General features: G+C 54.9%; 5 protein-coding genes across 5 annotated transcripts; 2 read left to right on the top strand and 3 right to left on the bottom strand.

Annotated features, from left to right (window-relative positions):
• Positions 1 to 225: 225 nt before the first annotated feature.
• A1O3_10454 (uncharacterized protein) lies at positions 226 to 2,064 on the bottom strand (the record flags this gene model as incomplete). The annotated part of the gene is made up of 2 exons (XM_007740544.1): positions 226 to 701; positions 774 to 2,064. The coding sequence occupies 2 exons, from the start codon at positions 2,062 to 2,064 to the stop codon at positions 226 to 228; spliced, it is 1,767 nt and encodes a 588-aa protein (XP_007738734.1).
• Positions 2,065 to 3,059: 995 nt separating this feature from the next.
• A1O3_10453 (uncharacterized protein) lies at positions 3,060 to 4,885 on the bottom strand (the record flags this gene model as incomplete). Its single annotated transcript, XM_007740543.1, has 11 exons — positions 3,060 to 3,192; positions 3,269 to 3,348; positions 3,447 to 3,662; positions 3,725 to 3,884; positions 3,975 to 4,075; positions 4,149 to 4,194; positions 4,263 to 4,347; positions 4,435 to 4,480; positions 4,545 to 4,594; positions 4,676 to 4,742; positions 4,796 to 4,885. 11 exons carry the CDS (start codon positions 4,883 to 4,885, stop codon positions 3,060 to 3,062), a joined length of 1,074 nt encoding a protein of 357 aa, XP_007738733.1.
• Positions 4,886 to 6,130: 1,245 nt separating this feature from the next.
• On the top strand, positions 6,131 to 7,416 carry A1O3_10452 (uncharacterized protein; the record flags this gene model as incomplete). The annotated part of the gene is made up of 5 exons (XM_007740542.1): positions 6,131 to 6,217; positions 6,341 to 6,650; positions 6,718 to 6,776; positions 6,845 to 6,939; positions 6,996 to 7,416. 5 exons carry the CDS (start codon positions 6,131 to 6,133, stop codon positions 7,414 to 7,416), a joined length of 972 nt encoding a protein of 323 aa, XP_007738732.1.
• A 964-nt stretch (positions 7,417 to 8,380) lies between these two features.
• On the bottom strand, positions 8,381 to 9,093 carry A1O3_10451 (uncharacterized protein; the record flags this gene model as incomplete). Its single annotated transcript, XM_007740541.1, has 3 exons — positions 8,381 to 8,607; positions 8,676 to 8,949; positions 9,016 to 9,093. The coding sequence occupies 3 exons, from the start codon at positions 9,091 to 9,093 to the stop codon at positions 8,381 to 8,383; spliced, it is 579 nt and encodes a 192-aa protein (XP_007738731.1).
• A 43-nt stretch (positions 9,094 to 9,136) lies between these two features.
• On the top strand, positions 9,137 to 9,616 carry A1O3_10450 (succinate-semialdehyde dehydrogenase; the record flags this gene model as incomplete). Its single annotated transcript, XM_007740540.1, has 1 exon — positions 9,137 to 9,616. The coding sequence occupies one exon, from the start codon at positions 9,137 to 9,139 to the stop codon at positions 9,614 to 9,616; it is 480 nt and encodes a 159-aa protein (XP_007738730.1).
• Positions 9,617 to 12,079: the final 2,463 nt, after the last annotated feature.

The raw sequence follows: 12,079 nt of genomic DNA, 5'->3' as shown, positions 1-12,079 counted from the left end.
ACCCCTACACGGGCGAACATCATCCGGAGCCTGATGACAGCGTTTCACATTCCATCATGCATCTACATCTACATAGTACTAGGGTAGGGTTATGTAGACGGCTACCATCGCGACCTAGTCGTGAACACCGCGCCCCATGTCCTTGATCACCTTTCTCAAGATTACTACAGCGTCTGAATGTTGAACTAGAGAGTTGACGGCTATCTCTATGTCTGTTCGTTGCCTCTAGCTCGCCAGCCCTTGCAGAAACTGTGCCAGCCCCCACGCTCCGGGGTCCGGAATCTCTCCCATCCAGGTGTCTTCGTTCCCAATGTACACGGTCCGCCCAAAGGCCGGCCGCATCGATTTCGTGGCCACTGCTCCTTCCTGCGCCGCTTGACTGGCCGCCTTGAGACTCCGAGTATCGCGGAGAGCCGCGATGAAAGGGACCAGGGCGTCCATCATGGTCCGGTCGCCCGGCCGGGCCGACGTGTATTGGGTCAACGCCGCGAGGGCCGAGTCGAGAGCGTCGATCCAAAATTCGACGTCCACCGGGACAGCCTCGTGCACGCGGAGGCGGACGTGGTGTGTCAGCTTGTTGAGGAAGATGGCGTACAGAGCGCCCGACGTGCCTTGCATGGTCTCTTCGACGCTGGCCGTGGCTCGGATGAGAAGGTCAACAATGTCTCGGGGCGGCGCCTTCGAGATCTGCCGTAAGATGCCTGGTTGTTCGTGGTGTTCGTCAGTGAGCGTCCTGAGTCCCGTTGAGCTCACCGATTGTTTGTCAAACTCACCTTCTGCTCCCAATTTAAGGGTCGTGCCGCAATCTCCATCCCCCACGACACTGTCGTACTTTGTGACGTCGGGCTCGGCAGCCTCGAGGGCTTCCAACCCGGCCCGGAGACGACGGGTCGTCTGTCCCATGTCACACTTGAGGTTGCTCTTTGGCTCGTCCCCTGTTGTCGCCTCCTGTCTCGACGTCGGCGAAGCCCCGGCCTCCTCCGGCGTCGATTTTGGGGCCGACACTCTCGTGGAAGCGTGCCAGCCGCTCACGTTGCTCGGCGCGTCGAGGAGGGCAACGAGGCTCGACTCGACGCCCGTGTCCACGTTGTTGAGCAGGCTGACGGAGAATCCCGGTCCGTCCAAGCTAGTCATGAAGGTCCCGGCGAAGACGCGGATGGGTCGTATCTGGTAGTCCTGTCGTAGTTGATCCGCGACCTCGCTCACCACGGCCCCTAACTCCAACACGCTTAGAGCACCGAGATTGTTCACCAAGAGAATGGCATCTTTGGTCGGGTTTGGCAGGAAATTCCGTTCCGTGTCGCCGACATCCAGTAGTTGCCGTAAGATGGCGCGCACAACGGCCGGCAGTTCGGCGTCGACGCCGCTCCTCCAGTCACAGCCGGCCTCGTTGTGAATTCCCATGCCCAGTTCGATTGGATCGGCGCTGCTCTCGCCGGACTCCTCCTGACTAGGAGGATGTCCCGGCACATGGACTCGACTCAGGCTTACGCCGGCGCTCGCCAGGTTGGCGGCGACGAGCCTCCCGACTCGAGCCACGTCCCGCAGCTTGTAGCCGGCCGCGGCCATGGCTCCGGTGACCTTGTGGACGAGCACCGTGCCCGCGATCCCCCGCCGGCCAACCTTTCCAATCCTACTTCGAGGGACGCAGACGTCGTCGCCCACCACCAGGGTCTCGATCTGCAGGGCCGGGTTCCTCGCCCGTGCTTTCTCGACGGCGACCCCAAAGTTCAGCACGTCCCCCGTGTAGTTCATGACAGTCACCAGCACGCCTTCCGAGTGCTCAACGTTCTCGATGGCCGCCAGCACCTGCCGCGACGAGGGGGACGCGAAGATTCCGCCCGCCACGCTCGCCGAGAGGAACCCTTCACCCACGAAGCCGGTAAAGGACGGTTCGTGTCCAGAGCCGCCGCCCGAGATGATCGACGTCTGACCTGTCCTCCGCGGCGCGTACAGGACCTGGTTGTCGGCGTCGAGCCTCAACTCAGGCCGGATGACGGTGTGAGATTTGAGAGCCGCGGCGACCAACTGGACGGGGTCATTGACAAAATGGCGTGTCCGCATCGTGGCGGACTCGGGAGGGTTAGAGCCTCTACTAAGGAGATGGGTAGCGAAGGCGAAGGCCAAGTAAGAGGGCGATGATGCTTCGACGCTGTGGCTGTGGTCTTACTGCCGGTGGTCGTGGTCAACAGCTGACTGGCACGGCCACGACGAAGATCGAGACTGAACTTATCGACCCAGATCTTATGCTTCGACGTCTTTGGCAACGAGAAATGGCCCACAGCCAAGGAGGGTGCGAGACGGTCGGCGAAGAGGCTTTCCACAACAGAGCCACCCGATCGCTGTCCACCGACGGCCGAGGGGGACTTGGGAAGGCTTCTTGTAGAGTGGCTGGGAGCGGACGGACTGGTTGGCGGCGGTTGGGTACCCGCCATACCGCCGTGTCTCCTGCCTGAACGTCTAGAACACTACGTCGGGGCAAACTCGTGCATCACGAGCATCAGCAGGCCCAGAAAGCAACTCCTGACTTTTCTCCGCGATGCCGAATCGGTCTTATTAGTACCTACTGTGCGAGAATGTGGCAGATTGCCCACCATCACGCCCCAGAAGACTTCAGAATCTGGATACTGTCCAGCTGTGTTCAATTTTCTTGTATTGTGATTGAAGACCAGGGGCATGGGTCTCCAGGCTGGCTTTTGTTGCGTTGATTCATTGTGTTGCTCTTGAGAGTCCCCGTCCATCCAGTCTTTGGAGCCAACACAAACTAAATAACGCGTCCTCTATGTATGGTCGGTCATCTGTTCACCATCTTCAAACCTGGCTTGTGCCTCACAAGTCCCAGTGCTCGAGTCGCCTGATGTTGACCAGATCAGTATTCCCTAAGTGGCGCTGGGCCACCAATGTCCTCCTCTGCAGCATATGCACCGATGTAATCTAGTAAAACAAGCAGGGACTCCCGGTGTATGTAGTCGCTCTTTGGAACAACACCACGTGCGCCATTAGGATCGTTCTATGCTTCAATGGGCTAACGGTCCATCGACTGTGTGGGTTCACCATGGTCAGACAGCGCACAACATGAGCCTGGAGGAGGTCGGGGAAAACTCACTGATGGTCTTGATCGCCATCTTGCCATCTGGGCCCGTCCCCTTTCGGGTGGTCTCGAAGGCCAGCATTGCATCGGCGAAGGGGAACCTATAACGGTCAGTCCGTTGGCCCGCAACCGCGAAAGGACTCTTCGACTCTTCGTTCCTGCAGTGTTGAGACATACCTATGAGTCAATAGAGGTTTGAGGTTGAGGCGCCCTTGGCGAACGAGGTCGATGGCCATGGCGTAGCATCCTGGACCGTACTACAGCAAAGGAATCAAACATTCAGCCTTGGTCTGTCCAGCGTCGTACAGCATTTCGTAGAGTCTGAGTCTGCCAACTCATAAATATCACCACTCACCCTCAAGCTGCCAATCATCTTGACCTCCTTGTTGACAAAGATCGACATTGGGATCAAGTTATTCGCGGGTCCGGCACCGACTTGGACGTAGGTGCCGCGTCGCTTGACCAGCCAGATGCCCGTCTGGACACACACTTCGGCGCCCGAGCACTCGACAACCAGGTCGATGCCCTCGCCGCGTTCACCGAAGCCGAACTTGTCCATGATGATCTTGGCCTGTAGACAACCGTTAGACTCGTCGGGATGAAGAGCACGGCTGTCAGGTATGCTCGGCTTACGTGACGTTTGGAGTAGGTCATGTTGTCCTCGCCGGGCTCCTTGGGACTGGCGACGTGGATGTCGGTGGCCGCATAACCCTTGGCGAACTCGAGTCGGTGTGGTTGGACGTCGATGGCCAGGATGCGACGAGCTCCAAGCGCTTTAGCAACTGCCATAGTCCTGCGCGTTTTTAGCAAGGCTCCGGATCAGTCACTCGTCCCTCTTCCGACACGAGCCCAGCCAGAGGTCAGGAGGAGGGATTTGACTTACAGCAGCCCGACCGGGCCTGCCCCGAAAACGGCCACATTGGCGTTATGCGGCATTTTGGCGACGCTGTGGACCGCCATGACGGCGACAGCGAGTGGCTCGACCTTTTGATTGTTAGCCCCTCTATCAGGGTGTTTCTCGTGGGGGGCAGATGTGCTGTGGACGGAGAAAACAGACCAATGCACCCTCCTCCATGGACACGTTTGCTGGAAGCTTGTAGCAGCTGAATATCAACCCCGTCAGTCCCAAGTAGCCAGCATCTTGAAGCTGGAACCTCTGGGAATATCATACCAGTCGGCAGGAATGGTGAAGAATCCCTGAAGGGTGCCGTCGAACCCGTCGGCAGCAGCAAACTTGAGGTCGCCACATTGACCATCTAGAAGACAAGTACTCCCGTGTCAGGAGTCTTGTTCGGTAGACATACACAGCTTGAGGGCGCAAGGAAACTGCAAGTCTCACTTACACTCTCCGCCTTTGCAGAATTCGCACCGCAGGCAGCAAATACCCGGCTAGCATGACCTGTCAGCACCCTTGACTCCCGTGAGAAAGAGGAACACTAGAGGGGAGATTAACCTCGATGGCCACTCGGTCGCCAACCTTCAGCGTGGTCACTCTCGATCCAACTGAGCTTCTCCGTCAGCGGCGTTGATCCAAGGGCTTGTCACAGAGGAACACGGGGGGAGAGCCTCGTCAACAAAGCTTACCCTTGGCCACAACCCCGGCAGATTCGTGACCTAGGATTAGAGGATCTTCGAACTTGGACTCGCCCGCCTGTACATGGTGTGAGTTCTTTGCCTTGGGGGGGATTTCCTCGATTCACATACCACTCCATCGAGAAACACATGCATGTCGGAACCACAAATGCCCGTCTTCTTGGGCGCAACTACGACGCTAGACGGGTTCACGTCAGGCATTGCTCTCCGGCAGCAACACAGGCGTGACCTCTCGATTCTTACCTGTATGGTTCAGGATCTGGAGGCATCGGCCGACTCTCCATGCCGAGGGTGGCGAGCTTTTGCATGACACAGGCATCGTTGGCCGTTGGGATACTCAAGTCTTCCATTCTTGCAGTGGTTGCCGCGGCAAGGGATGGTGGATAAAGAATGGAAAAGTCCCACGATTTCTTCCTTGTCTTCGATCTATACACACAACTCCCACGGCGACACGATTCAACGGGATATTGTCAACTGGCCGGGGGCGTCGCTCAGGATTCATTGGTGAATCTGGAGAAGTCACCCAGGAACCATTTTAACGTCGGTCATGTTGGGCAACGCGACGGCCCCGCCTCACGGCATCAAGACGACCGAGACAGGCAGCCCGATAGGGGTGCGTGGGGGACCATCTCAAACCCGAGGGAGGTTGCCACATACTCTGCAGCTTCCACTGTGTATCTCTCCTGTCAAAGTCCCATGGGGCCTTCTGAATGCCCACTGAACTGAAGAGGCGCACACTGCTTCGGAGAAACCGGGGGTAAGCGGAAAGGGCGCGGTTCCCACTTCTGATGCCTAGGCGGTGTCTGTGCCCCTTGTCCCCCCTCCACTCCTCCCCTCACTGCGAAGTGTGCACCCAACAGGCGGCATCACGGGCCGCACATCCCAGTTATTGGTTCGTTCAAGCAATGATTGACAACCAAAGTGAGAGAAAGGCACTACTGGTTGCCGGTGCTGGACTTGAAACCCAGCGAGCGTCCCAAGTCGGATGCCCAGCCGCGGCTCGGCTGGACTGGGTATGGAGACACTTTGAGGTCCCTGACTCCCGGTAGTTGGGTGTTGTTTAGCCAGGCTGATATCAATCCATCAATCCGGCAAGAGAAGCGTAGCTGATGGTTTTAAAATTGTAAACACCTGGTTTGTGGTTTTCATTCAGCAAAACTATATCATCTCTGAATCGGGGTTTCATTTCTCGCAAACAAACATGGGTTCTATGGAGAAGAAAAGCCCGAGCCTGGTCGAGGCATTGGAGGAGATTTGCAATGTCGACGTTGACTCGATCGATCCCAGAGTGGCAAAGGCACTGCCATTCAAGCCACACAACCGTACGTGCCGCCGCGATGTGAAGAGAAAATCGGCGAGAGGAGGCTTTCCGTTTCCTGGGCTCGCTCACTGACATTGTTCCTGAATCGGTCAGAGACCTCGAACCAGGTGATCTGCTGCAACACCATGCTGCTGCCCGAGTTCCGGGATCTGTACTTGAGCAAGGTAAAAGAGTTCGGCGACCAGGGTTGGGAAGAAGTATTCAACCGAGTGGTACGTGGCCGTCTTTGTCTTTTCCCATTCCTCGGTCGCGTGCCTGTTGCTATTGTGGATGGCACGGAAATGGAGAACATCTTGTGTCGAGTGGCGTGCTGACTCGGTGCTGACTTGACCCAGTCCGTCCAATTCTGTGCCAACAACCTCGAGAACATCACCGGCCGTGTTTTGGTGCAGGTCACACCCAGCCGCGTCTACGACAAGGAGGCGGTGCTCGCCCAGTGCTACGCGTACGACCGGGCGTTCAGAGACGCCGGCGTGTCTCGCGACCGGTACGCCATCAAGGTTGCCGTCACCGGCCCGGCGATGGCGGCGGCCGAGCAGCTGAACCGCGAGGGGATCCGAATGCTGGGGACGTCGCTGTTCGGTCTGCCACAGGCCATCGCCTGCGCCCAGGCAGGCTGTCTCTACATCAGCCCTTACTTCAATGGTACGTTCGAAGAATCCTAGCGGCCAAATATTACATTGACGGCCAAAGCTGACACCGCGGCCCACAGAAGTCGCAGCCTACTCAGACGAGTCGCTCATGCACAAAGGCTCCGATCCTGCTCTCACGGTCTGTCAAGATGGTCCTCAGCACTGCCCGAAAGGTCCTCCTTTCTCGCTGACAATCAATTGCTTCAGCACCCCATGTCCGCGAGGTTGATTCACATCTTGGAAACGTACACTCGCCTGTACGAAAAGACCGGCAAAGAGCCGCCCTTGATTGTGATTGCCAGGTATGCTTAGCTGCCCACCCCTATCCACAGGGCTCTTACTCACCTTCTCGATGCAGCAACGCCAATGTCGCCGAGGTTCTCGCCACCGCCGAACTCGGATGCCAGCACATCACGATCCTCGCACCCCATCTCAAAGAACTGACCGAGACGCCGCTGGACGACGAGGCTCGCAAGCGTTACCCCCTCTTCGCGTCCAAGTTGACCAAGAGATCGGCTCCCTACTACGCGAATCTCAAGACTCCGTCGCGACTGGCTCAACATTCGACCTCGGACCCGTTGGCGGGGCCGGATTGGGACGGCACATTCGCGAGCACCGACGTCGACTATCTTGCAAATGACGGCAAGGCCCTGGATGAAGCCATTGCTCGCGACACGGCGGTGGCCAAGAAGCTGAAGGACATCCTCCAAGTCTTCGGGGACGCGTGTCAACAGGCAAAGGAGGCCATCGAGAGCGAGTATGCACAACTGAAGAAATGAGTGGGGCGGGCAATCAAGGCTGGAAGAAAGGAGATGTGGGATGTGAGAAAGCGGAGATGGTTCAGAGATCTGGGTAGGTCTCGCTCTGCATTCTTCGGAGACTGCGAATAGAGAGCAATGTTATGGACCTGAGCAGCCCGCTCTACATCAAAGAGAACGGCAACTCGCTGGCGCCTCATCCGTATAACTCGGGCTGTAATCTTTCCAGCTGTGACACTGGCGCATTACCTTTGCCTATGATTGCACGCGTTATTGATGGTAAACCGCCTTCTTCTGTTGAGACTCCGTAACAGATGAGACATGACTTCCGGGCGGGTTGGCTGGAAGGCAAATAGGATTTCATTGTGGAGTGCGAAGCCGTCCGACTCGGTGTTCAATATCGGGTCAGCGGGAAGTGGTGCAGTGCTCCTTTATGGCTGTGAAGGAGCATGCTAGTACCGATTCACATGGCAATAAAACTACGAATTGTGGCGCCAGCGGCACGAGTACAAAGGTCAATCATTGCTTCTTACAAACCCTGGGAGGACAGCTATGCCGCTGGATGCCATGGCTGGGAAGATAGGAAACACCACCGAATTCGGCGAAAATAAGGCCCAGAGATACTGCAACTACTAGTTGAACTTGAGTGCTGCTAGTGCTGTTGTTTTGAACAATCTCAAGTAGAAATCGACTCAATTGCATTGAGCGATGGTAGGACCAGTCTGGCGTTGACGTGAAAGGCCATTTAGATATGCATACTTTCTTCAATTTTTCTGTGCAATTCCTCCCATTCAGTCCATCTTATCAGCTTAGCCACGCGTTTCAAGAGCGACATCATCTTGAGCCAAACGTTGCTTGACTGCGCGCTCGTCCTCGAATCACATTTCTATACTCTTTCACTGTCCAGCGATCTGGAATGCACTTGTGACCAGTCAGAGACGCGTTATTGAGCTTTGTTGGTGCTGGAAGAATGTATAGTATCCGTCTAGTAGTCCCACTTATGTGAGGTTCTTTCATGAAGTAGCAGTGGTGGAAATGGGGAGGTTGCCCAGGTACTCCTTGCTGAGTGGTAGTCCACAAAGCCCAGGGGTGACTTTTTGACATAGAAAGTCGGGCGACGGTACGCACTCAGCGCCACGCCTGCCTTGATCTTGTACACCAGATCGGGATTGGCGATGAAGTGTCTCCCAAACATGATGACGATGTTTTTGTCTGGATGGTGTTCATCGATGAGGATCGATGCCTTCCTGAGCTCAGACGCAAAGTCGAGTCAGTCAGACTCTCCGTAGTCGTCGTCGCCTTCAGAGCCCGAGATGCGTGATTCGACCAAGTGGAGGTACGCCAGCCGAGTAGGCTGGCTTTTGTGATGAAGTCGGAAAACGCCGGGATCAGGTCCTGCATCGTTATCCTCTGGAAGCGTCTCCAGAGGCTCAGGCGGAGGCCGACGCGCACCGGGCCCACGACGTCGACCAGGGCCTTCATGACCGTGTCGACGAGGTGCGACCGGTTGGCCACGCTGCCGCCGTACCCGTCGCGTCGCTCGTTGCTGACGACCTGCAGAAAAGTAGAGAAGCTATAACAAAAGAAATGTTTGAAAGCACCTACTGATCACCTCAAGACCTTAGCACGGATGAAGTCATCGCCACATGCCCTCGCAACAGTATTGAGGATGTGCCCGATGTGGTAGAAGCAGTCCATAGGAGTAGCGGTCGCTCTGGTATCCTGGAACTTTCTAATCGCCATGGTGTTGAGAAAGGCTGGAGCAGAGTTAGCTGCAGGCTGCACCAGGATCGTGAAGCCATCACCCGAAACGCCATTGGCTGCGCTGGTCCTTGCAGATTTGGCCATCAAGGCTGGCTTTGAAGCTGCTGCAGTGTTCAATGTTCTGACAACTGATCTGGACAATACCCCAGGCCTTAGTGAGGCCCTTTGCAAGCATCCACTTGTCAGCCAAGTCACGTTCACAGGTTCGACGAGAGTAGGCCAGGTCATAACAAGTCACTGTGCCGTCGGCATCGAGAAACTGACATTAGAGTTGGGCGGCAACTGTCCTTCTATTGTATTCAACAACACCGATATCGATCATGCTGTGGATTCTTCAATATCCCTGAAGTGGGGAAATGCCGGCCATGCGTGCGTCACCGCGAATCGAATCTATCTTCAGACAGAGATTCACGACCAGTTCCTGGGCAAGTTCCTGGAAAAAATTGGCAAGTTATGAATAGGAAAAGGTACGGACCCAATGACCACACTTGGCGCCTTGTCCGTTCCACAAGCATTGTCTAGAGCCCAAAGATTCGTCGACTATGCTGTAACAGGAGCTTCAATGCCAACCGCGGAGACAACATTGAGTGGTCGATCGTCGATGGACGTTGCGAGACCTTCGCCGGCCAAGTGTAACATAGGAATAGCCAATGATACAGCTGCCCGTCTTCTTTGAAGCTATCAATTGAATAGGTTGTCTAGGCCAAGCTGGCCTCTAAGAGATGACGGAGAAGTCTTTTGTGATATAGCCGAGCTTGCAGAGACGCGGGCACCTTCTTGGGATCGATGGCAGTTGTACATCTTCGACCTCTCATGGGCAATTGGCTTTCCTTCTCTTGAGCAGATGAAGAAGAGGACGAGCGGATGCATTGCCACTGAGCTTGCATCTTGTGGCCAGAGAAAGAAGGGACAAATGTACTCGGCAAATGTGAAGTTGGATCCATGAACGTTGCACAGTCGATGGAAAGCCAGGCCGAGATTCTCGTGGACATGATAATGCATTTTGTCCTATTTTGATATCTCCATCCTAATCTCTTCTGCTGACTCGTTTTCCTGCACGACAAACTCAGAGCAATCACGGGAAGACTGGACGGCCTTGGACCAAAGCGGAGGGCGAGTGATTCGGACTGCTGTGGAGTGCTGCTTTTCATCTGCGCAGTGGCTCGGAGAGGACAGCGATGAGGATTTTTCGGAGAGATCACAAAGGCTCGTTGGTTCAGCTGTTCTAAGCGTTGTTCTAAGCGTTGTTCTTGCATACGCGGTCAGAACTCTTGATGGAGAATCGAGAGACTCCCGTGCCTTCGAGTTTGATGTGTGTCAAGAGTAAAGATAGATCGAAGAGTGATAGGAGCGGGCGCCAAAGGCCAGGATACATCCCTTCCAAGTGAGAATGCACAGTAGTTGGACATTGCGAACACTTATACACCTTCACAATCAAAGTGTAGCGGAAAGGCAATGGGTATTGTTGAACGTGGCTAACGAGTACAGTAAGCGTATGCACTTTCGAGACGGACATTTTTTCAGAAGGCCTGTTCCCCGGCAGCTTCCATTGTCAATTATTGCCTCCCCAACCTGGAGGTCCTCCATGCCCTCGGCCGGTGAGGCTGGATCAGGAACCTGCTCCCCAGCTTGGAAGGAATTGCCGAAAATGGCAGCGACTGCCAGCGCCTGCGTCGTGTGTGTTTGAGATATAGATTGATGCCTTTCTATGTCCTCCCGGTCTAAAGCGCACCCATTCAGTCGGTCTGCATATTTGCCATGCTAAGCTGTCGCTTTCGTGACTGCCTGCGATACCTCCACATCAAAACTCCCCCATTCCGACTTCAAACGAGGACAGTGGCTCGAAGTTCTGTGACATCACCTTCACCCGGGCATCATTTCATCACTGCCAAGCAAATTCCTGAGCAGCTTATTATCAGGACCTGCGAGCAAGATGTTCTTTGCATCCTTCTTGTTTCTTCACCATGCCTTGCACACCTACCTCGCACCAGAGTGACCTGGTTGTTGTCAGTCGAGCAGTTTTCCCTGTCTGGTTTCCTGAGGCCAACGACACCACCTTCAAGCAAGTCGTCGTCGAAATCGAACATCTTCCTGCAGACCTCAGATAGAGCAAGTTGTTATTGACACTGAAACGTCTCAAATCATGGTGTTGACCATTCTCAAGAGATACAAGACCAAATCTCCAACACCCGACCGTTGCATCTCACTTCCTCCTGCGTTGACCGCCGCTCATAGTCGCCCTCCACCCCCATTGCCTCAAACCCGCCGTTCGCCTGAAGTGCCACCAAGTCACCCTCATCCCCTTCCGTCTCTGATCTCCTGGTCGTGGGATGTTGCTGTTGCTCCTGCGATGGCCGCCACTCCAAGTCGCCTCCTATCCGCAATACCTCCCATCCCCGATGCCTCCTATCCCTGATACCTGCCATCCCCGATGTCTCCCATCTCTAATACCTCCCATCCGCAATACATCCCAACCCCGATGCCTCCGTTCCCTGATGCCTCACCTGTACGCCATCAAGGTCGCCGTCACCGGCCCGGCAATAGCGGCGGCTGAAAAATAATAATAATAATAATAATAATAATAATAATAATAATAATAATAATAATAATAATAACTAATAACTAATAAATAATTAATAAGAGGGCGCTATCGCTAATAGGTAACTTCCTCTTATAAGTAATAATATCTCTAGTTATAAGTTATATATAACGTGCATGATAAGCGAGTGAAACAGACAAGCGAGTGAAACACCTCAACCCGACCACCTCGACATTTTTGACCTACACGCAACCACAACGCATAGAAATGTTTGTAACTACTTAAATTCCTCTTCTTCAGACGAAGTAATCACTACTTGACAGGTTCTAGAGTTGTGTCCGACGTTGCCGCAGACACCACACCGTCGCGCGCGCGTTTCGG

Source organism: Capronia epimyces, assembly GCF_000585565.1.
Source record: "Capronia epimyces CBS 606.96 chromosome Unknown aczIQ-supercont1.11, whole genome shotgun sequence".
Classification (NCBI taxonomy): Eukaryota; Fungi; Ascomycota; class Eurotiomycetes; order Chaetothyriales; family Herpotrichiellaceae; genus Capronia; species Capronia epimyces.
This window is presented reverse-complemented; position numbering and strand designations above follow the sequence as displayed.